The 24,768-nt window shown below is 43.1% G+C and overlaps 1 protein-coding gene across 5 annotated transcripts in view; it reads left to right on the forward strand.

Moving 5' to 3' along the window:
- MAPKAP1 (MAPK associated protein 1) overlaps nt 1-24,768 on the forward strand; it is a 230,153-nt gene that overhangs the window by 144,969 nt on the left and 60,416 nt on the right. Inside the window, exon 9 of one of the 5 annotated variants that reach the window (XM_060014151.1) lies at nt 8,854-9,047. The exons of 3 other annotated variants lie outside the window; for them this stretch is intronic. In XM_060014151.1, the coding sequence (XP_059870134.1) occupies nt 8,854-8,882 (29 nt within the window). In that variant the 3' untranslated portion in view covers nt 8,883-9,047. Of the gene's footprint in view, nt 1-8,853; nt 9,048-24,768 lie in introns of those variants that run through there. One more of the 5 variants, XM_060014152.1, reaches the window with a different exon arrangement.

Consider the following 24,768-nt stretch of genomic DNA (forward strand, 5'->3'; position numbering starts at 1 on the left):
GAAGATAAATTAGAACTTTGCCAGATGGGTAAGTGAGAAAAACATTCCAGGCAGAGGTGTTTTGAGGTATAGCCACAAAACATAGATGTTCCAAATTACTAGAGCAGGGATGGAGCAGAGGATAAGCTGCAGAAGCTAGGCAGGGACAGAACTGATCAGGCCAGGCCTGATAGTGTACTCAGAAATAGAACTACACTGATTTATTGGGGGGGGGGGCAGTTATGCAGCAGGCACTACATAGGCACTAGGGATTTTGTAGAAGCCAAGAAATGGTCCTTACCCTTGAGTCGCTTACTGTTTAGCTGGGGAGACAAACGAACAGCCATTCACAATACCATGCAAGTGCTGAGTGGAAACAAATATAGGGCCTGGGTGCACATTGTAGGAGGAAAGCCCTAGTCCAGTTTTAGGGAGTCAGGGAGGACTATCCTAAGCAAATGCTCCAGCTGAGACCCAAAGGTGAGTAAAAACTGGCCAGGTGAAGAGGGGTAAGAAAGAGCATTTAGGCGGAAGGAACAAAGTGAGAGCTTAGTGCCTTCTGGAAACCGCAAGTGGCTCAGTCTAATAAAGCAGTAGAGTAGGAGGAGATGGCACGGTGGGGAATGATGAGGCTCGAGTGGTCCTTTGGGACCAGATCATATTTGTTAACTATGCTGAATTTGAACTTTGCTCTGATGGCAGAGGGGAACCACTGCAAGGAGAGCAATATAGTCAGAATTTCTTTTAGAAAACGTGCTATGTTATAAAAATGGATTAGAGGACGCAAAACAAGAGGCAGAGACACCAGTGAGGAGGCTCTTGAGGACTCTATCCAACGGGTGATGAGCGTGGAGGCAGTGGGTGGTGCTCAGCTCAGCAAGGAGAGGGGTGGACACCAGGGTGAAGTCGGATTTCTTTTATTCGAGCTGAATGCACAGTTTGGGGGAGAATTGAAAAAGCTTGGCGCTGCCACCAGGTCTCCTGGGGTTAATATTAAAACAAGGTGGTGAAAAACAACAACAACAAGGTGGTGGCAAAAGATAGGCTCTTAAAGAGTTGTGGGGTTTTTTTTCTTTCTTTCCTTCTTTTTTAATAAAATTAAATAGTGGTTGACAACAAAAATTTTGGAGATGTGTGAAATAAAAAATGAAGGTTCCTTCTTCAGTGTGAGCCCTTTGTTTTTTTTTAATTCACTTCACATTCAGGTGTACATACAGGCTATAAGTTTCATGTGGGCAGGACCCTGTTTTATGTTTTTTGGGTTTTCTTAAATCACTAAACACACAACATCTAGCAGAATGCCTGTCAAATAGAGGACACCCAAAAAGCGTTTGTTAAGTGAACTCATGAAAAATGTATCCATGTCATTTAAAAATGACACCATACAATATGTATGATTTTGCATTTGTTTTTTTTATTCAATACTATGTCATAAGCATTCTTCTATATTAGAGTGACCACTGCATTTTTATCTTTTTGGTTAAATTTATTTAACTTTGCTCTCTATTGGTGGACTTTTAGGTTATTTCCAAATTTTCAGTATTAGAAAAACATGCAGTGAACAATCTTGTGGCAGTATTCATTGCACATTTGTGCTAGGTTTTAAATATGAGATTGTTTGTCAAAGGTCTACTTATTTAAAATGTTGAGAAAAACAAATTGCCTCTCAAAGTTTATACCCATCCTTTGACACTCGAAGAGCATGTGAGAGCGTCTCTTCCCTCCCTCTCCTCCAGCACTGAATGTTATCAATCTTTAACTTGTGCCAAGCTGATGGTTAGCAGTTAATATGTAGTCTTAGTTTCCATTTCTAGGTTTCCAGCATAATTAAGCATTTTAAGTGTTTTTATTAGCCACTTAACCCTTCTGAAAGATAGTTCTTAAGTCACTCAGTTGTTTTAGTGGGAGGAAGGATTGAGAGGAAGTCTATTTCAGAAAACTATTTTTGAGAAGTGCCCCGTAGTTTAGATACAGTTCTCCCCACCCCACCTCCCCCTTTGCAGCTCAAGCAGGTGTGTGCGTGCGCGAACACACACACGGGATGTAGAGAAAGGCATGCGTCCAGACCAGGTCGTTTTGCTTGTTGCCTCCTGGCCATTTGTTCACCAGCAAAGCTTGCTTTTTTTTTCTGCGTTTATAGAGAACTAGCTGGTAATTCATGAGACTGCATTTCACCTCATTTGAGACGTTATGTTGTTACCTGCTAGCTTTGTTATCAAAACTACTTTAAAAAACAGATTTTTGGTTAAATATTTTAGTCTGGTACATATATATAGCACTTAGAAAATGCATCATACTGGAAATCAGAAATGTAGACAAAAAAGCCCTCACCCCTTAACAGGTTTATTTTGGGGAGGCACATCTAAGGACACGTCTGGCAGCATTATGAACAGCACTGGCACCAAGGGCAACTGTAGGGGGTTAATGGGGACCCTGCATCATTCCTTGCCATGTGCCTGGTGAGTAAACTCCTAGAAGTTTCTGGGAATGGTGGCAAGTGAGGAAAAGGCTGCAACCAACAATCAGTGTCACAAAGTGGGGATGACTAATTTGCTGAGGAGACCATTGAGACAGATGTTTAATTAGCTGAAGTCACGGTGGATAAATCGGGAGAGGACTGCCTATGCGGAGAGATGCCTTTTTCCTTCACCTCTCATTTAACTGTTGTGGGGTTTTTTTGTCCTTACTGTTTTCTCTTTGAAGACAACATCCTGAGAAATGGGGAGAGTGTGGAAGGGAGGGTAGAGAGAAAGTAACCTGTGGTTACGTTTACTGAATAGTTATTATATTCAAGAATTTTTGTATTTAATCTCTACAGAAACCTTGTGAGATGGGCATTATCTCTTTTCTGTGGTCGAGAAAACTGAAGCTGTGTGCATATATGTTATGTGTATGTATACATACCTGTGTGTGTTACTAATGAGTAATGTAGATGAGATATGAACCTAGATCCCTTAATTCTTGAGCCCATTTTTTTCTCCTGTACCACAGCTTCCCCACTTAAAATGTAATGCAGATGAGAGAACTTTTTGGAGTAAAGGTAATAGTCTGTATATTGACAGGAGCTGATGTCACAGGTATATGCGTTTGCCAGAACTATCAAGTGGTACTTGTAAGATGTGTGCGTACCATTGTATGTAAACTTTACCAAAATATAAAAAAAGATTCTTAAACAAATGTTGAGTACCAGTTACTGTTATGCACACTGAAGTGTTCAGGGGTGAATGTACTGACACCTGCCCCTTACTCTGAAATACATTTTTTTAAAAAAAGATGGACTGATGGGTAGATACGTGATAAAGCAAATAGAGTAAATGTTAATAGTAGTATCTAGGTGGTGGTTACATGGATTTTCAGTGTACATTTCTTTCAACTTTTTTGTGGTTTAGAAATGTTCATAATAAAATAGGAAAGAACTCATTAAAATTACAAATATATAATTTAAATTCTGCTCACATTAATATAAATTTCTGAACTTACAAATATATGTCCTTATGGCATAGAAAACACTAATCTTCATTTTGTACGATGTTTTGTCTTTCATTACTTCATATGTTAAGTATCTTTGAGATCACAGTTTCTTCCATTGACCTCTGGTTTTAAGTAGCATGTGGAGTTATGAATATAATAATTGTTACCACTTACTGAATATTCAAAATTTGCTAGGCAATCGGCCAAACACTTTTTAAAAAATTATCTCAACCTTAAAACAACTATTTGAATTGGGTGTTATTTTTGTTTTATAAAGGAGAAAACTAAAGCTCAGAGAAGTTGCAGGACTTGTCCAAGGTCATAAGTAAGCTGGGAGCTGGGACTTAAACCTAAGTCTATACTCCTAAGCACTGTGCTGTACTTCTTCCCATTGGCAAAGGTTACAGGGTCCACAGCTCAGTGGAGGCAAGTCTGCTTTTCTCCCTAGAGAGATGAGTGTACCTACTTCAGCTGGATGTGGCAGCGTGATTCGATGGAAAGGGCACGTAGACTTTGGAACCAGACCAGCCCAAGTCCCCACCCCAGCTGCACCTTTCACACAAGCTGTGAAGTTAGCAAGTGAAACCTTTCTAACTTCAGTTACTTTTTCTGTCAATAGGGATAATACTACTTACCTTGCAAGGTTGTTTTTTTGACTAAATACATGTAAAACACTCAATCAGTACTGAGTACTCAGTGAGTATCAGCTGCCTTTATCCCTATCGCCACTACCACACTAGACGTACTGTAAAACCTGGCTTTTTAGGATTTATTTCCTTTCCTACCCATATGACTTGGCCTTTGCCTGTACTTTTTGTTTACCAGTGAATTAAGTCTATAGAAAGCTTATACCCTGTGATAGAACCAGTCTTTGAATTTGTTCGGATATGGATCTGCTGGAAGCACCCTTTACATTGAACAAGGAGAAAACTAGATCCAGAGAGTCAACTATAATGATTTTTGACTAACAAAACCCAAACCATCTATGTAGGGGTGGGTTAATGATCACAGGTCTTATTCATCATGTAGCTTATATCAGCAAATTTAATTTACTATGAAAAGATACTAGAGACAAAGTGAACAACCTATAATTGCCTGTAACAAACATGTTTACAAGTGATTTTTACAAGTGTTTGTATTAACAGTGAGTAGCTCACAGAGCCTGTTGCTTCTTTTCAGAAAACATTTAAAAGAGGAAATAGAAGTAAATACCAGTATGATTTTTGAGTGAATGATTACAGACAGAGAGGTTTGGGGTGCTGCCTCCACCCCTTGATTCTCTCCACCAAGAGTCTTGATCTCCCCCAGAGGAAGTAGAAGACCCTCTTTCTTCAGGCAGGCTATTAGTGTGTTCATCCTGTTAGTAGTTGTGAGGAAAACTCTTCCTCTGCCAGGACTGAGTTTAGACACTTGCTGTGAGAAACCATCAGTTGAGAACAGTTACCCCACCACAGAAGGCTTCTCCAAGACCAGCCAGGGACCTGAGACACCTACTCCTTTCTCACTGCTTTCCAAGGCCCGGCAGTGGAGCTGGTCTTTCCACATAAGCAATTTAAAAGGCAGTGTTAAGAATTTCAGTAACTATTTTCCATAATGAGCTTTTCCTTTTTGAGTACGTCACAAATACTGGACTTTCTGCAACAGCTCTAAATGCGTTAAGAAAAAAGAAAAATCATCTTCAGTGAGGGCATTTCTTTTTCTGCCTTACAATGACAGTAATGCCCGGAGACAAAGATGGCTTAAAATCAGAAGCCATTGGAGTGGCAGTGGAGGCAGGGCTGGGGAGGACGTATTGGAGCCTCCTTCGCTCGTTACCTAGCTCCTGATCACGGCAGGCCAGTCGGCAAGATGCGTAGACTCGACTGTGCCAGCGAACCAGTTTTTTCAAATACAAAGCCAGTGAGATGTGATTAAAACCCAACTGCTGCAAAAGATACAAGGTGGTCTGTTGCAACTCCTCAGTCTTCCCCAAAACTGTCACCGCATAATCATAGAAATACCAAATCATAACCCCCGCCTTCCTCCACCCTTTGTTTGTGGCACACTGCATTTAATAGAACAACGTGAATTACGATGAAGTTAAGACGAAGTGTGATTTAAGCCTGAAAAATCCCGAGGGTCCTGCAGACCTCTTGAGCACAGTGTGTTCAGCACCAGACTCCTCACTCAGTAAATGTTTATGGAATCTCTACTGTGTTGCAGGCAGTGGTGAAGAATGACCAGGCCTGTTCCTAGAGAGCTCTCACCCCAGTGGGGAGATGGCCAATAAAAAGTAAGCAAGCCAACAAGATGCATTTGATAGGGAATCTTACTTCCAGCTTTTAGTCTGTCCTTTATCTGACAAAAAGAACCCAGTTTTGTGAATTGAAGGGAGTTCGTCTCACCCCCAGCACAGGGCATTACCTCAGTCTTCCCACTTCAGCAGGTCGTTTCCATGCACCTCCTAATTGGCTAACAACACCGCTCCCTGGTGCAGGGAGAAGTGGACAGGGCAGCAAGAGCTGGGTGAATTCATGAACACTGAGTGACTCCATCCAGGACCACAATGGAAATTAAGAAACATGGGCCATATCTCAGCCTTGGAAGCTAGAGAGAACGCTGTCCCTCAGCCACTCAGCCTAGTGTCAGAGGTGCCATGGGCCTCTCCCCAGTAAGTTCCTAATACGTCGGTCTCGCCAGATGTTGGTGAGTCCCTTACTAAGGCAAAGGATGAGAACCCTCCTTTCCTTTGGGAGACAGCTTAGGATAGGGGTGGCGAGCTTTCATTTGAGTAAAAGGAAAGCCCTTCGTGGAGAAAAATGGGTTCCTTTTGGTTTACCAGCCCTGGACCTGACCAGCACCATAGCTGGCTAACACATTTTGTGGAATGAACTAAGGAGAAGTAGCAAAAGCCAGTCTGCAGCCTACAGCTGCTTCACTCCCTCCAGCCCAGGCCCAAGGCTGCCCACTTTCTATTTGGGAATGGATTTACTGCACTTTGATTATTGGAGGTCAGACTTCCTTAGAGAATCAGATCATTGAATGAAAATGTAAATATCATAAAAATGAAATGCAATGCAGATCAGTCAAAATTAGTGTTGCCTCCCAGGTTCCCTTACTAACATCGGTCTCTAATGAGTGCTTTGGGAGCCAGAGGAGTATACCCCAAACAGACATTTAAGTATTGATAATCAAGTAAGGGTGCCCTGTGGGAGGAAGCTACTGCCCACACTGTATTACAGGAAAGAAAGGAAGGAAGGAAGGGAGGGAGGAAACGAGGAAGAAAGACACTTTCTAAAGAGGGGTGGGAGAGGAGAGGAGAGGGAGAGCGAGCACACGTTAAATCCTCACCTTATGTAGCGGCAGTTAATAGATGCTGTCTGATATTTATAATAATATTAAAAACAGCTGAATAGGAATGCTAATAAAGAATGTGAGGGCTTCCCTGGTGGCGCAGTGGTTGAGAGTCCACCTGCCAATGCAGGGGACACGGGTTCATGCCCCGGTCAGGGAAGATGCCACATGCCGCAGAGCGACTTGGCCCATGAGCCATGGCCACTGAGCCTGCGGAGCCTGTGCTCTGCAATGGGAGAGGCCACAACAGTGAGAGGCCCGCGTACCGCCAAAAAAAAAAAAAAAAAAAAAAAAAAGAATGTGAAAGTGAGTACCAGAAGAAACAGCCAAAAAAGTTTAAACTAACTACCAGTAAGGAAGGACTTGGGGATGGGCAGGGAATTAACTGGTTTTTATTATAGTACTTATAACTATAAAACTGTAGATACAGGTTACTTCGATAAGAGTAAGAATAGTTTTTAAAATTTGTAAACAGAAGACAGCTTACTTTCAAATTCTAGAGCTTAGAAAGCTTTCTCTTTCTTCCCTTTACCTACATGGACTTTCTCTATTTGGAAACTTCCTTTCTCCTAAAAGCCACAATCCATTTCATTGTATTGATGTCAGTTTTCTATGAGAACATTGTTATTAAATATTTGCTTCCCCTTATAAACATTTCCAAACCTTTTAAGACCAAAATGTTATATGAGTATAACCATTATATTGTGATTTTGCCAACATATTTTGTCTCTGTGACCTGTATTTTCCATAGGTTAAAGCACAAGCTATTAGCTGAGTACTCTGTCCCATTCTAAGAATGACTAGTATCTCAGATATAAATGAAAACAGCTGCTTTTCCATAACATTAGAGTCCCAAACAGCTGTCACATGTACATGTTGACACTTTTTTTTCTTTTCTTTTTTTAAATTGAGACAAAAATTAGTTTACTGAATCTACTAATCTGGTTAAGTGTATCATCTAACTTCTGTGGAGAGGTGGAAAAGAGGTCGTAGGAAAAAAAAAAAAAAAAAAAGAGGTCGTAGAAAAGCCCATTGAGCTAGAATGTAGCTGTCCCAGAAGGCTCGAACTTACTTAAAATGAAAACCCTGTAATGAGACCCTTCTTCGTGCCAGGTCCATAAGGGCCTGGTGGGGCCGCTGCACCACTGCTGCCTTTGCCTGTGAGCTGGAGCCTCGGCTGACAGCCATTGTTCTCTCTCCAGCTGAAGAGATTGTGGAGCGCCACCCCGTTGTCTCCCAAGATCCTGAAGCAGTTCTCTCTCCTCCTCTGCAGCCCTTGGAGGATTTATTTCAGGGCATGGCTGTTGTAGAACACAGGAGCAGGCTTCCTTTATTGGCTTAAAGCTGGCCCTGTCACTACTAGTTGGGTGACCGTGGTCATGTCATTCTCCCATTCTGAGCTCCTTTGCTTTAGTTTGCTCTTTACTAAAATAGGTCACAACTAGATCACAGGTTACTGGTTGGTAGTCTTAACTGAAGCTTAATACCTGGGTTCTAGAAACACCTCCCTGGTTCCACTCTTGCTCCTGTTACTCTTTCTAGCTCTTTGGTGAGTTTCTTAGCTTGTTTGAACCTCATTTTCCTCATCTATAAATGAGAATAATAATAGTATCTTCTTCATGGCATTGTTGTGAGAATTAGAGATCCATGTCAAACACTGAGCACTTAGCTGTTATTTATTACTCAGTAAATATTAGTCCTGTCCCCTCCCTTCAATTTCACTGTTATGAGACCCAGTCATACTCAAAATTTTGTAATGTAACGCTTTTTTTTTAATGCATATGACTGCTTTGAGTCCTGGTTCAGCAGAGACTCTAGCTGCTAAAGAACCAGCTCAAATTTAGTCCACATTAGGTATGGCCCAGAATGTGTGCATCTGTCTGCCCAGCTGCTCATTTGAGCTTTTCCAGGGGTCTGAGGCCCCTTGTCAGAGAAGCAAAGCATCAGTGAGAACATAGGCATGCACATGTAGGAATGACCTAGCATTCCTCTGGAGCACTTTGCATCTGGGTCTGGATAGGCAGAAGGGTTAAAAGCTGGAGAAACTTTTGTCATAAATTTTGTCTTCAGCAGGACTTCCCAGGGAACATCAGACTTGAGCAGAGAGGAAATGCTGATTGGCCTCAGAGTCAGCTGAAGGAGACAGGAGCTGCAGTGGAAGTTGCTGGATTTACTGTTATTAGCAAGGCAAATGGAAAGCCAGCAGGGCAGCCCAACTCCAAGATAATAGATCTAACAAAAGGGAAAACTCCCAGAAAGGAAATGGCTGGCAGCCACGACTCCTCTACCTCCTCTACTGCCATCTTTTCCATTGCATTTGCCTTTTTGTTTTGTGTGTTTTAGCACAAGGAGAAGCATATTTTAACATCTTAGGTTATAAGTCACAATTGGCTTTGAGGATGTATAATTCAGCTTCTTACCTGTTGGATGGCTTCAGAGTTGACATGGTAAAGTGTGCAAAATTGTATTAATATAGTAATAAATAGTTGCCATTTATTGAGCACTTACTATGTGCCAGGCTAAGTGCTTTACATACATTATTATCTCAATCTAGAAAACAACTTCATGAGTTAGTAATTATCATTATCTCCAATTTAGAGTTAAAGAAACAGTGCCTAGAGCGCTTGAGTAATTTCCCAAGGTCTTTTTTCTTTAAGATTTATTTTTTTTATCAAGGTAACATTGGTTTATAACATTATATAAGTTTGTGTACAACATTATATTTCTACTTCCATATACCCTACAGCGAGCTCCCCACCAGAAATTTAGTTTCCATTCATCACCATACGGTTGACTCTCTTTACCTGTTTCACCCTCCCCACCCCGCTTCCCCTCTGGTAACTCCTATTCTGTTCTCTGTATCTATGTGTTTTTGTTTGGTTTGTTCATTTATTTTATTATTCTGTTTGTTTGTTTTTAAATTCCATGTATGAGTGAAATCGTATGGTATTTGTCTTTCTCCGTCTGACTTATTTCACTTAGCATGATACCCTCAAGGTCCATCCATGTTGTTGCAAAAGGCAGGGTTTCATCTTTTTTATGGCTGAGCAGTATTCCATTGGGTATTTATATATCCCAAGATCTTAAAGCTTGGTGGAGCTGGGATTTGAACCCTGCCATTAAGGTCCTACCAATCCAGTGGAAGGTATTGAGGCAAGAGCCCACTTGGGTATTATGGAGCCAGACAGGGTACTAGCAATAAGAAAAATGCTTAACTAAGGCTTGTGTCCTGACTTGAAGCACAGCCCTAGTTGGTACAGTGGTGGTTAGAAGGAAGGTGGACAGGCAGAGAGGAGCTGGGTTGGCAGGTGGAACCGATCTCTGAAGGGTCTGACTCCCCGAAACAGGGAGCAGGGCAGATGGGCAATCCATAGCCGAGGACCACAAAGACTGAGGGGGAACTGCAGGCAGCAAGGACCAGGGAAGGAGACGACGCTCTCAGCATCCAGGGACAGCAGTACAGAGCCATGTCCTGAGAGGGTCAAGTCACAGAGGCAACAAGTGAGCAAAATTCCTGTTGTCACAATTGCCTCTAGGAAAGAAAATTCTTAAAAATGGCTGTCAGGGCTTCCCTGGTGGCGCAGTGGTTGAGAGTCCGCCTGCCGATGCACAGGACACGGGTTCGTGCCCCGGTCCAGGAAGATCCCACATGCCGCAGAGCAGCTGGGCCCGTGAGCCATGGCCGCTGAGCCTGTGCGTCTGGAGCCTGTGCTCCGCAACAGGAGAGGCCACAACAGTGAGAGGCCCGCGTACCACACACACACAAAAAAAGCTGTCAGAGGCCAAAGTGCTGTGATTTTTCTCATTAAATCCAACACAGCTAGCTTTTTTCACTAGCATTAGAACAGATGAAAACTAAAAGTACATATATATAAATACTAAAATCAAACTTGGCACAGAAAGATGCTCACACTGTAAGAGGAACTGGAAAACTGAGACACCACCATCCACCTGGTTAATTCAGTTAGTCATTCATCACACATTTACCAAGTCTCGTAGTTGCAAAGATGAATAAGACTGTTACCTCACACTCACTCTCCTGGGCCTCATTGAGTCACGGCAAGTGGAATTCTCCAAACTATTTCAGGTGTTGTCTTGGTCATGTCTCCACCTCTTTTTCCCCTTATTTTTATCAAGCACATGTGGTTGAATTCAGATAAATTACATGTGTAATATATGAACAAGGAAATCCAAGCAGGTGGGTGGCATCTGGGCGGGCAGGATTTTCAGAGAGGCACACTGAGAACCTAGCAGGACACCAGGCCTGGGGACAGGGTCCTGGGCAGTGCTGGGCCAGGATCAAGGGCAGTTACCTGAATGAGACAGGAAGGCCAAGGCTAGAGTAAAAAAAAAGGAAGCCTTGACTTTGGTTGGCCTGGAATTGCAGAAATCCTCTTGCCCTGGAGCAGAGCCCACAGGTGAGAGGAATGTTAAGTGGTACAACTTTTTGCCCATTGTGGAGGCCAGATTAGACTTGGGGAATAACCGTAGAGGAGGGATGTGGATTTGACAGACTGGAGGAGCAGGCGGTGTGGGCACAGGGAACACACAGCAGTGACGTGGAGGTGGGAGACCACAGAGTGTGTGCACCAGATAGTGAGGAGACCAGTTTGGCTGGATCACAGAGGACATAGGGGAACAGGAAAGTAAGATGGATAGACTGTTTGGAGAGCAGGGTGAGGAGTTGGCCGTGGGGAGCTTGTGAAAGGATTGGAAGCCCGGAAGTGATAAACCTTCAGAGTTTGACTCCAGAGAGCACCCTCTGACTATAGGGTGGGGAATGGATGGCTGGAGGCCAGGAGGCAGGGTGGGAGACCGTCACTGTGGGCTGGGTGATAAGCATGCCAGGGAGACTTGGTGAGTGGGTAGTGTCTGCAGAACTTGGGGGCTGACCTAATGTCAGCAACAAGGAGGAAGGCTGGTTAAGAAGTACTCCAAACTTGGGAGGCCTTGTTCACTGTGCAGAATCCTCAAAGGCCAGAGTCAGTGTTACTCATCTTTGCATCTGTAGCGTCTAGCTCAGGGTGTGGCACGTGGTAGGAGTTTGGTAGATGTTTGATGAACAACTGAGTTAATTCATTGGGAGACTCGTGTCATCACTGGAAACCCAGGTACAAGGAAAAGGTTTGAGAAGGGAAGGTTAACAAGTTTATAGTTGATTGTCCTATAAAATTAGAAGCAAAAAAGTGCTTGGAGTTCTTTCCCTTCCCACAAGGCAGGCTCAAGCCATTCACTGTCAGTGGTGCTTCCTTGGGGTGTGGTGGAGGCCTGCTGTCCTGCCCAGGGCTAGGAGCCCCTTCCACCAGGGCAGCTGGCACCAGCTTTGTTTACAGAATGCTGTCACTCCTGGGGCCTCACTGCATCTGCTCAGCGGCCTGTCAAGTACATACAACTATCATCCTCATTTTACAGAGGAGGAGACTGAGGTTCAGAGAGGGTATTATTTACCCAAGCCAGTCTCTGGCGTAAGCAGATTTGAAGGGAAGCCTTCGGATTCCACTGTATCATAACAAAGTCTGACGACTGAAAACAGTTGGCCCTAAGCTTGCTCTCCATTGACTCAGGTTGGAGTCACTGCTTTATATAACTCAGAAAGGGCTGCGGACGAATGAAGTCTCCTTTTTGTTCGTTCCTTTTGTTTTCGTTCTTAGGTGCTTGTGACTAAATTCACTAATTTCGCTGCTGTCAAGGCTGTGTTAAGGAAAATGGGTCTGAACTGCTGTGGTTTTTGAGTACTGGGCTGGGTGTCAGAAACCTTTGCCATCACGGGAAGTCCTGTCACTCTGGATTTACTGTCTGCTCCCCACAGCTGAATTCCTCAGCAGTGTGATTTAGCACCCTGGCTCCCCATCAACCACTTTTGGCATTTATTTGAATGCATTACCCCACTTGTTTCCATAAACTATTTTACAATTGTTTAAAATAAATGACTGTTTATTTCCACAAAAACCATCTGTATTTCTTTCCAGAGCAACAGATAACTATGTAAAATTCGGTAATGTCACAGTGACTCAAGTTAAGAGAAACAGATTGGATTGAAAAATTGGATGCTAAGGGACAGTGTTAAAGATTTCCATTCTCTCTAACAAGTGATATCTGGATTTGAAGGAAGAAAAAAATATTTCTTTTTTACAAGTAATATCTGGACTCCTTTCTCCAAAGGGAAGTGCATCCACACCAGCTAGATGGTGACAGGTTATGCACTGTTAGCACTCCTCAGGGTGGTAAAGCGTCTGGCCCTTCCAGCACCCTCCCCGCCTGAGCTGGTGTAAGAGAGTCTCCTTGCCAGTGGCTTCCAGCCTTTTCCAAGTTCTGAAGTTTTAGGTTGCCCAGGCTTTACCTCTTCTCGTTCTGATGTTAACGTGTTCCATTTAGGCTTGTGTGTGGTAGCTCAGATCACTCTGGTAGGAAGCATGTTAGGACAGGTTGCTGTGGCTGGAGAAGACAGGCCTGGGTAAGGGAATGGCCTGATTGGGAGGCGAGACTGGCGCATGTCAGTGGGGGTCTTCCATTCTCCAGCCAGTGTCCAAAGCTTGATCCACACTAGCTCCACCCATCCCCAGGAAACCCAGTCAGATTTGGGGCACTATTGGGAGTATCCAGACAGAGGGGACATTTGGAGTCAGATGGAGGTAGAGCTTAGGAGCAAGAGATGATCAGGAGGGTAGGCAAGCAGGCTGGGCTTCAGGCTAGTCACCAAATATTCACTAACAGCCCTTGTACCGTGGCCATCCTAGGAAGGCAGGGATACGAAAATGTGCTCCCACCCTCAACTTGGATGCAGCAAGTACAAGAAACAGGCCCACGCAGAGCTCTTTTTAGTATGAGTAGCACAGAGGAGTCCCGAGGCAGTGGCACCTGAGCAGAGTTTTGACTCCTCAAGGAGAGAATGAGTGCTAGAAAACTGAAGTAGAGGGAAGATTATTCCAGACAGAGGGTTGAAATGACATAGTTTTGGAGGATATTTCTGGATTATTATGTCATTAGGTGGGAGGTGGAGAAGAGGGAGATGAGACCAATGTGGCAGACCTTTAGAGGTTCCAGCCCCCTTCTGGAGAACTAGAAGCACCCCTGCCCGCCCCCCCCCCACCCCCAGTGCTGCTTGGAAAGCAGAGGCAGCAACCTAGACGCATGACTTATTGGATCTTTGGAACAACTCTAAGAGGTAGGTTCTGTTATTATCCCTCTTTTACAGATGTGAAAGTAAGGCACAGAAAGGTTAAGTGAATTGCCCAGGGTCACACAGCCAGTAAGTGGTAGAGCTGAGAATTCAAACCCAAGCAGTCTGGCTTATAACCCTTACACCATACCCTCTCAAATGTTGTGGGGTCGGCAGAGGTTGCAGAGGACTCCCTAGACACACATACACACAAACACACACACAATATTGAGCCTAGGGCAGGAATCATATCAGACCTTCTCCCAACACCTGGGCTGCAGGGATGGACTGCTGACACACCACCTCTTGTCTCAAAGCCTGAATGGAGGAAGGCATCAGGACTGCTGTAGAGGGAGGTTGAGGAGGCCAGACAGAGACAGTATGGGATCACTCTTGTTTTCCACAGTACCATCCAGAATCCATGAGGAGGACAGGGCAGGCATAGCTGTCCAGACTAGGTGGGCAATCTGACCCTTGGTCTGTGGTCATTGGCTCTCTCTGTGAATGGCCTCTGGGCACCAGCAGCCCAGCCCCAGATGCTCCAGTCATCTTCACCTTTGCTGCCCAGCTCCTTTGAGCAGCTCTGGAAACCTCTGTGGTCCACTCCGTGGCTTGACTTAGGACCACGGGAACTCCTAAACAGGCTCTCTGCCATTTTAGTCCCTGGCTCCCGAACTGTTTAGGTGTCTCCCCAGCAGCCACTGAGCCCACATGATCTGGGAGGAGGCTCCAGGGGCCACAGTCCCTAGTCTGATCCTGCTGGAATCATCTCTAAGATTGTTCAACCTCATTTTTTAAAATTGGATTTTTAATGACAGTAGTAATGCTAATCATATGCCCACTGTCAAAAAGCCAAACAAGATGGAAGTCTATAAAGTAAAAAAAAAAAAGTGAAAGCCTTCATCTTTGCTACTGCTGCATCCTGCACCCAAGGTAATTCTACGGTAACAGAATAACCGTGAGAGCAGTTTGGTTCATATCCTTCCAGATTGTGCTTGTGTGTGTGTGTGTGTGTGTGTGTGTGTGTGTGTGTGTTTTCAACAAATTTACATGCACACACAGATATAAATGCACATATATAGCTGGGGTTTTACTTTATTAAAATGGAATATATACTATACATTCCATATCTTTTTAAATTTCATAATGTATCATAGAAATCTTCCCATGTCTTATTAACTTAGCTTAATTTTTTTAACAGCTCCATAGCATCCCAGTGTACAGATACACCGTATTTATTTGATAGTTTCCTACTGGAGGATATTTAGATCGTGTGCACTTTTTACTATTGAAACAGTGCTGCAGTGAACATCTTTGAACATACATCATTGTGTGCTTGGAGTAATGTTTCTTAGGCTAGAGTCCTTCATTGGTCAAGGTTGTTCAATTTTAAATGCCACCTTGTTGAAGTCATTCTATTTAACAGAGATTATTAAGCATGTACAAAGAATCTGTTGCTGTGCTGGAGCTCTGGGAGTAGAGTTAGGTTTTTTAGAAAGCCCCTCCACCCCCATCTTTAAGAGTGCCCTGATTGGGAGGCCGGGGGAGAACAACGAAAAGTAGACAGCAGTGCTTCTAATCCAGCCTGCTCCGGGCACTGAGAGGAACACGGCCCAAAGGAGGTTGGGGTGAAAGAGCTCTTGATTCTGACAGGGAGTCAGACAGGGCTGCAGAGAGGAGGGAGGTGGCCAAAGGTGTGCCTCCCGACTCCTCCCAGGAGCGCTTCTGCAAGGCTGGATGTTCAAGAAGAAATTTGTTCTCAAGAATTACGATGCTCCTGCATTTTCTCCTGCACAAAGAAGGAAATCTCAGCTGTACGCCCTTTCCTTTCCCCCTCTTGGCACTTTCTGATTGATGATTGGAAATGATGGCAATACATAAACTATTTTTCTTTTTATTTTATGACCTGGTAATAGCAGTAACATATTTCCAGTAAATGTTTTCTATCGCAATAAAAAAGTTGTAACAAGACTAGAAATGGGTATAGTTAAACCCTAAAGAAATCACACTTTCAGAACTGTGGATTGAGGCAGTAACTCTGTAAATCATTTAACTTACAAAAAGGCCCCCTCTCCCCACGACAGAATCAGGCAAGCGGATGGCGCTCACTTGAAGTGCTTGGCAGACAGGTGCCCGCCATGGGGACTGAGGGGCTCTCAGTTTCAACCCCCTCATGTGAGACCAGCTACCCACCCTCTCTTCCTCCTAGTTTCCCACCCAACATCTTCACTCCTTTCTGAATTGATAAATGATCTCAACCTTACAATTGTTTTTTTTAACCCAGAGATCAAGAAGATTATAGAATGCTCTTTCTGGAACACAGCATAGCAGTGTGGTTAAGAGCACAGGCACTGGAATCACACACCTGGATTCTTCTGGCCTCGCTGTGGACACGTGACTTGGCCACAGTGTTTTTTCCTCCTCTGTAATATGGGGATTAGAATAGGGCCTACCTCATTGTTTTATGATTTGGAAAGCTAATGCATGTAAAGGACTTTGCTAAGGGCCAAGGAAGTCCTCAATGTCAGTCACTGTTGTTATTTTCTAAAAGGGCAAATTGGTGATTTGGTTAAAATTTGCATAGTAGTATACAGCTGGCATTTATTGACTGCTTATTATGTCCTAGGCATTGTGTTCTGCATAATCTTTGCAATTACTCCACGAAGGTTTAGATCAACTGACTTGCCCAGTGTCACAGAGCTTTTGTAAGAGAGCCAAGATTTTAACCCAAGTCTTTCTAACTCCAAAACCCACACTTAAACCACCACATGTCCACCTTCTAGGATTAGATACTCACAGCAGGAACAGAGGTGGTTACACTTTTTGTCCGTTTTTGTTTTGAGCAGTGAGTTTCAGTTTTATTTGGGGACCTTACTCTCTCCCCTGGGAGACAGCCTCTCAGATAGTTCTGAGGAACTGCGCTGAAGAGGTACTGGAGGAGCCAGGATATACAGGAATTTTTTGGCTGGGAAATACAAGTAGTCGTGCAGACATCTTGGTAAAAGATTACTGCTAGTCACAAAACCAGATATATCAAGATGGTTACACTTTGAATAGTTCTGCCTCATACCGGACATGTCCTCCTTTGGCTGGTAAAGATTTGAAGCTGATAATGCCGAGAGCCTGTGCTCTTAGAACTCCAGGGCCAGGCAGAAAAGAAAAGAAGCATTTCCTTTCCCTAATTGTAGGCAGAGCCGCCTGCTCCTCAGCTGATGCTTGTTTAGGCTCTGTTACTCCTAAGAGGATGAATGGCTGCCGCTTCTGTGTATATGGTGTCCTTAAACGTGCTCTAAAAATTAGTCCTTTCCCAGCCTTTGTCTTTAATTTCTGATTCTAGCTGACACCTTCATTAATGGTCCGGTGCAAGCTTTCTGTTGACTTGAAGACTACTGTGTAAAAATGGTCTTGCTGTCCTATCAATAATGGTCATAATTTCTCCAATACTCTCATCAGCAGTGAATTGAGTCTTGCAGCAAAGAAATGGAAACCCCAGTGCAGTGGTTTTAAAGTGATTTGTCTTGCAGACGGTGTCCTATTTCAGTAAAATCAGGTCAGTGCAGCACTGCTGGGTCAGATGTAAGTCTGATACAAATTAGTTGGAGGAAATTGATCATTCCAACCTTAGGTTATTTTTAGCTTCTGTAGCTTCTTAATATCTCTTTTTCTTTGTTTACATTTGCTTTAATAAAGTTTAATCATCATTGTCTCCTCAGTTTCAACCAAGCCTTTGATAAAAGGAAAGAATGCTGTCTTCCCACCCCATAGAAGCAGGCTTCTCTTCACAGTTTTGGGGTTGGCTCCAGTTATAACATTGTTTAAACACTTAAACCCACTCCTGCTCATCTTCTCTGGCCGGCCCCCTTTCTGAGGTTTGTTTATTGCACAAACTGACCCCTTGACCAGTCTGTTCTTCATTGCTATTGAAAGTTAATGGGGGCAAAATTGCATTCCCAAACATTTGAACCTGAAGTGGCCAGGGCCGAACTTAGTTGATCTCTGGTGATCGGTTCAATTTAGTTACGATTTTTTGCCATTAGGCTGGGGCTGAATGATGGTGATTTGGTTGAGGCCAAATGTCTGAAGAAAATTGGCTCTCTGATAAGAGTGCTGTTATCAGAGGGGGCTACCTTCTCATTTACATTTAGATGAGTATTGATTATTTATTTACTCAGAGAAGTGAGATTCGTTTCCAATCTTATCTTTCTCCTCTCTGCTTGTCAGCAGAAAGAGAGATAGAGCTCCTGACATCAGGCCAAGATAACAGCACTTTGTGGTAAAGATAAAAGTTGGAATGGGCCTTTTTCTAGTCTTGACTGAAAGGATAAGTTTTAAAAATTAGAACTGATGGGTCATGCTTTCAAAACCTTTCCTGAAGGTTTTGCAGTTTAACTAGGCAGGAGAATTGGTTTATTGGAACAGCCTTGGTCTTTCTTCTTTTGTAATAGGAATGGTATTTAATTTGATTATATTTGGCTGTTTGACTGAGAGCAAATTATATATTGGCTTGGAGGAGGATAAAGTGTGACCTTACTGTCATGTCAGCATGTTCTTTTTTATTATTTAAATTCCAGATTATCCAGTCCAAGCCTGGGCGGGAGTATAAGCTACTAGTGGTTATCACTTGAATATGATTCGGTGCTTGTATTAAGATCAAACAGAAAATGATTACAGTCACCCCTAGAGGAAGAGCTATCAGTGATGGAGCTGTCACTAGATGCGAACATTTTAGCGTAGCTGACGTTAGGGCTGAGCTCTGATATTGACGGCGTCAGCTTGTCGGTTATGGCTTTGGCGTTGGCTCAGTGAGGGACTTGGGACTCAGCCGGCCCCTGCCATAGAGCAGACAAGTCTTGGTACGGCCTGCCAAGCAGGCCTCCCTGCCACCAGTCTCCTCAAGCCCGTTGTTGGCAGTGCCGCCAGGAGAAGTGTACCAAAGTATAAAGCTGATTGTGTTACTCCCCTGCTCTGTGAGCATCTGTTGCTTATAAGAGAGAATCTAGACTTTGACCAACAGTCTGGGCCAAGCATCCCAGCGCCAGCTTCCCCTTGAAACCCCACAGAGCCTAGGCCCTTTGCACGCAGAGTTTCCCTTGGTCCACGTGGGCTCTTCAGTACCTCCTTGCCTTTGCACATTCTGTTCCCTCTATAGGAATGCAGTACTTCCCCTGCCCTCTCCCGGCTCCCGGTCCTCCTTCAAGACTCAGTTCAGATGTCTCCCCCTCAGAGAAGAAGTTCATTGTCCCCTCTTCTGTATTCCCACGGCACCTTGTCCTTGCCTGGGGAAGAGCACTGACTGGGGCTCTTTGACAATTTCATCTGCTCGCGTGTGTCTTGCCACCTCCCCCAGCCTGCTTGAGGTCAGGAATCATTGATTATTCATCTCTGTGTCTGGGACATTGCTGATGCTCCTAAAATGTTTGTTAGATGAATGTATGGATGACACCGTAACACCACAAATCTTCTGACATCTGTGCTGCCGTGGTTTGTTCAGTGGGTTCTGACATTTACTCGCCATTTTTAGACTGTATTCGTAGGACCAGAGAGACTAAGGAACTTTAGGAATCTTGGCTGCTGAACAAGTCTCCGATCTTAAATGCTGCTTATAACTTAAAAGCAAGCTTGTTTAAATAGATCTGCATGGCCTCCTACCCCACACTCCTACCTTGGACACACGTGAGAAAGGGTACGGACATCTGCTCTGGTGCCAGCGTTCCCTGCCACTGTGTATCTTCCCTTAACGGGGCTGTTAGCCTCTTGTGACTCTGAGGTTAGGCATTCACCTAAGCCTCACCACAGCGGTTCCTGCTCCTTCCTTCTCAAGGAAGTTGTGTTATTCTCATTTTACAGATGAGAAAATACACAGAGATTGAGTAACTTCCCCAGAATGCATAGTGAGAGGGTGCAGACAGAGGAGTTTTCTACTCAAAACCCAGCTTTTCCTCTTGCTCATACTTTTCATACTTGCTCATACTTTTTCTGGCTACAAGCAGCTCTTTCAGATTAAAGCAGCTCTTTAAGCTGGCGAATAGAAAACAGCCGACGTGAAGGTATATTCATGAAAGTGTTCAGCCTTTTCCTTTATCATTTTCCAGATAGGTGGTCCTCCAACTTGTTCCCATGCTCAGCAATAATAATGATAGTTTAATTTGTTTATATCCCACTTCAATCCCAAAAGCAGTTGGAATACATTGATGGGATTAAAAAATGAATGAATTGAAAAACTACTTGAAAGAAAATGGAAATAAAGGTCCAGAGGATTAACTGACACAGAAATGAGTGTCCAGTCATCATACATTTAGTGCTGAGCTTCCTCCTGGGCAAAGGAGAAAGGAAAACAGTATCAGTTAGTTACAAGATTTATGTTAAACTGTCTAAAGGTACAGAACAAGCTAGTTGCTCTGAGGAAGTACAGCTTTTCCAGATAGGGAGGTCTGAAGGAGGTTTCTCCCATGGGCCTTTAGAAATAAGATGCAGGGTGATAGGGGCGTATGGCTTCTCTCTCTTTAGGCTTTTGCCCTTCCTTCCCGTTAGATTTCAACTGTCAGCTGGCTCTCTGCTGTTAAAGAATGGCATGCCACATGCTTTTATGTTTCAGTCAAGGATTAAAGAGATCGAGGAAGCTGAACTGAGCGTGTATCCACCATCCAACAGATACTACAGATTTTCTTTGAAACTTAGGTGTTAAGATGTTTGCCTCGGGTTTACAAAATCCCATAAAAATCCTGCCTGGGTATTATAACTTGGAACCCTCCCAAAGTGCCCAGAGCAGTATTTTGTTCCTAGACCATTCGGTGATGTGGTTTTACTGCAATAAATACATCATCGGAATGCCCAAGCAGGTTTTCTTGTTGCTGCAGAGTAACTGCTTCCCAGAATCTTCCTTTTGTGTTCTCCTCTGCTGTGAAGGAGAGGGTGTGTAGCTCCATGTGCAGCTGTGACATTTTAAAAACTCTTTCCAAAGGGAGGATGTTGCCTTGAGAACTGTGTCCTATTTGGTGTGAAAGAGCCTCTCATATTTTTATATAATCATCTCTTTGGCCAAAGTGTGTTAATAGAAACTGACCTCACAGCTTGTCTCTATAAAATGGCTTTTGGCTGCTGCTTTTCTCTCCTCCTGTGTCAGCTGCCTGAAAATTAAATTAGCATTTGCTAGAAACTATTGTCTGATATATAGTAGGTCTGGGTTGTCATAATCTTGATTGTCATCAACAGACATATATTAAGAACTTATGAGTGAGCCACTGTGGTATTTAATATGTAGACTGTAGGCCTGGGCAGTCCTAGGCATGAATCGTAGCTCCACCACTTCCTGTGGGACATTGAGCAAGTTATTTAGCCTCTGTTAGTCATGGTTTCTTCCTCTGTAAAATGGGATTCATACTCTTTACATCCTAAGATGACGAAGAGTAAATGAGACGATCTTTATAAAAGGCCTAACGTAGTACCTGGCACATAGTAGGCCCTGTTCTGTTATGATCTCATATAAAAGTCTGATGATATGGCTGGTGGTGATGATGATGATGGCGGCTGACACTTAAATAACACTATTAATGTTCTAATTGCTTTACAACTGTTAACTTATTGAATCCTCAGACAGGCCTATAAACTAGGTGCTATTATTAGCCCCATTTTGTAGATGAAACAGAGAGGTTAAGTAAATTGGCCCAAAGTCATACAGCTAAGTTTCTCAGCCAGGACTAAACTGAGGCAATTTGGCCCCAGGTGCATGCCCTTAATCATCAGGCTGTATCGCTTCTAATATATACCCTGCCTCTCATTACACAGTGTGACCTAAAGTTATCAATCTGGCCTTTCCAGGGGAAAACGTGCAAAATAGTCTTTCTCTGTGAAATATCTGATCCAGCGTTTGGGCAAGAATTAGGAGAGAAATTGAGATTTGCAATAGGCAGTTTTCTGTTTGGGTCTAGATCTCAAGTCTCATCTATAGCTTAACTACCCTGCCTTCCCCAAAGTTAAGACCCATCCGTCCTTTGCTAAGTTTAGAAGTGGGTTTCCAAGTTGTTCCTTAGCTTTTATGGAAGACCATGGAGTCCCGAGAGTGGAAGATGATGCGGAACCTGTTACTTAAAAAACTGGGCATGCATAGGAATATTCTGAAAGACGGGGAGAGAGTCTTCCTGGATGGATGGAAAGATAAGGTGATCCTGTCTTCATAAGGAACCAGGATACAGCCATAGCATGGGATATTTAGCATGTGTGGATTTCATTAAAATAAATTATTTCAGATCATTTATCATAGAAATGAATGTGTAGAAACAACAAGTTAAGTAATTTAGAACCCAGGTGAATCCATGAATCTACAAAAAATATATATACTTAAGGTACAAACTATGGCTTTTTATAATTAGTCTGTAATTTACAGTTTGTAAAAGGAAGAAACCTTCAAAATACATAGGCTTTAGGGCCAAAGACCCTTGGGTTTCATTTTCCCCTCCTGCTTCCTACCTGTGTGATCTTAGGCTAGTTACTTCACCCTGCCAACCTTCAGGGTCTCAATCTGTCAAATGAGGATAATAATATCTGCCTCTAAGAGTTGCTGTGAGGATTCAGTAAGCTAACATATGCAGCATGCTTGCATATAATGGTCATGCAGTAATTGAGAGTCATCATAATATAATGAATATAATGAAGCCAAATAATACTTGGCTTCAAGGAGAAAGTCCTAAAGCTACTTTTAGGAAACAAACTATTTTAGTAGAAGTATCTACATTGACATATACACACTGCCATATATAAAATAGATAATCAACAAGGATCTACTGTATAGCACAGGGAACTCTACTCAGTACTCTATGGGAACCTATGTGGGAAAAGAATCTGAAAAAGAACAGACACATGTATATGTATAACTGAATCACTTTGTTGTACACCTGAAACTAACACAACATGTAAATCAGCTCTGCTCCAATATAAAATAAAATCAAAATAAGTAAATAAATAATATTATAGTCCCCCCCAAAAAAAGAAAAGAAATATCTACAAAACCCAAGAAATAAGAAAGTGAATATGGAATGGTGGCATTTGTGGCTTAGAGAGTGATGCGGGGACTTGTGTTTAGGGATAAGGGGCCCTTCCTAGTACTCCCTGCCTCCTCTGGTTTCCCCCGTCCACGTCTCCCAGACAGCTACAGGGACCAAAAGGAAAAAGAGTACAAAGGAGACCAGCCTGAAATACACCTTGATGTGGCCAGGCCTCGGCTCCCTGAATCAGGAAAGGGGTGGCTTGCTTACCATCCAGTTGTCAGGTAGGTGAACAGCTCTAGATGCCCCAAACCCTATATATACTGTGCCTAGAGAGATTACAGGGTTACTTAAGATGAAAGTATTGATCTACATAAACAGATGATGTCTAGTTTTGATTAAACTATTGCAAATGAAAGACCCATTGGAGATGCCACAGGGTGTGGTAACTACAGTATCCTCAGAAAAATGGCACAGTAAGAAATTGGAGGGCTTATAAGTATATACGATGTTTTAAAAATTATAAAAGTGAAAAAAAAGAGAGTTCCCTGGCGGTCCAGTAGTTACGACGCAGGCTTTCACTGCCGTGGACCCTGGTTCGATCCCTGGTCAGGAAACTAAGCCGCGGCACGGCCAACGGGAAAAAAAATTATAAAGGTAGCCTTTATTTAAGTAATTATAGGAAATTTGAAAAATACAGGAAAACACTAAGGAAAAGTAAAAACATTCATTATCCCAGTATCCAGTGTAACTACTATTCACATTCTGGAAATAACCTTCCAGTATGTACCCCACCCCCCACCATGACTTTACATATATTTTTCATAATTACAATCATCTTACACATATTGTGTTATAATTTGCTATTTTCATAAAGTAGCATATTATAAATGTGTTCGATAAAATCAAATACTTTTGCAGCATCACTTTTAATATCTCCATGGTATTTCACAATATTTTGTTTAATCAGTTTCCCTGTTGTTAGATCTAGGTTATTCCCAAATTTTGACTATCATTAAAAAATGAATTATTGTAGGTAAACTTTGTACCCAGATTTCACTGTAAAGTCATAGGAGTGGATATCAGTGCGTATATATGCTATGTTGCTGGGAGATCTAGGGGTGGGACAGTTGGAGATTAACAGGCCAGTGTTTTAGAAAGCAGCTCTCTGGGTTCAGGGGTGGTTCTCTTCTCTCTAATGGGCTGCCCACAGCTGTGAAAGGTGGGTGTTAGGGAGGGGGGGCGGGCAGAGCTGTTGGGGGAGGGATCATAGGAATCTCTCACCAGCTCTGTTTTCTTAAAGTTCAGCTGGGCATGACTTTTCGGTGATTATTTCCACCAGTGAATATGAAAGCATCCAGTGATGAGCAGCAAGCATGCTTGGTAATTGACAGATGTCGGCACCGACAGGTGATGGGTAGTGGAGAATAAGAATTATCTGTATTTCCATAACTTTATTTGCTTAATATTTTTGAAATTAAAATTGAACTATGGGGGCTTCCCTGGTGGCGCAGTGGTTGAGAGTCCGCCTGCCGATGCAGGGGACACGGGTTCGTGCCCCAGTCCGGGAAGATCCCACATGCCACGGAGCAGCTGGGCCCGTGAGCCATGGCCGCTGAGCCTGTGCGTCCGGAGCCTGTGCTCCTCAACGGGAGAGGCCACAACAGTGAGAGGCCCGCGTACTGCAAAAAAAAAAAAAAAAATTGAACTATGTATAATGTTGAACTACAATACCTTCTTGACCTGAATACAGTGTATTAGAGTTTATAAGAATTGTGTAGACTTCTGAGCATGTATTACCTTAAATAGTTGTATGTGTCTTGAGCATTGTTAACTTAGTGAAGG

Source organism: Delphinus delphis, chromosome 6, assembly GCF_949987515.2.
Source record: "Delphinus delphis chromosome 6, mDelDel1.2, whole genome shotgun sequence".
NCBI classification, from domain to species: domain Eukaryota; kingdom Metazoa; phylum Chordata; class Mammalia; order Artiodactyla; family Delphinidae; genus Delphinus; species Delphinus delphis.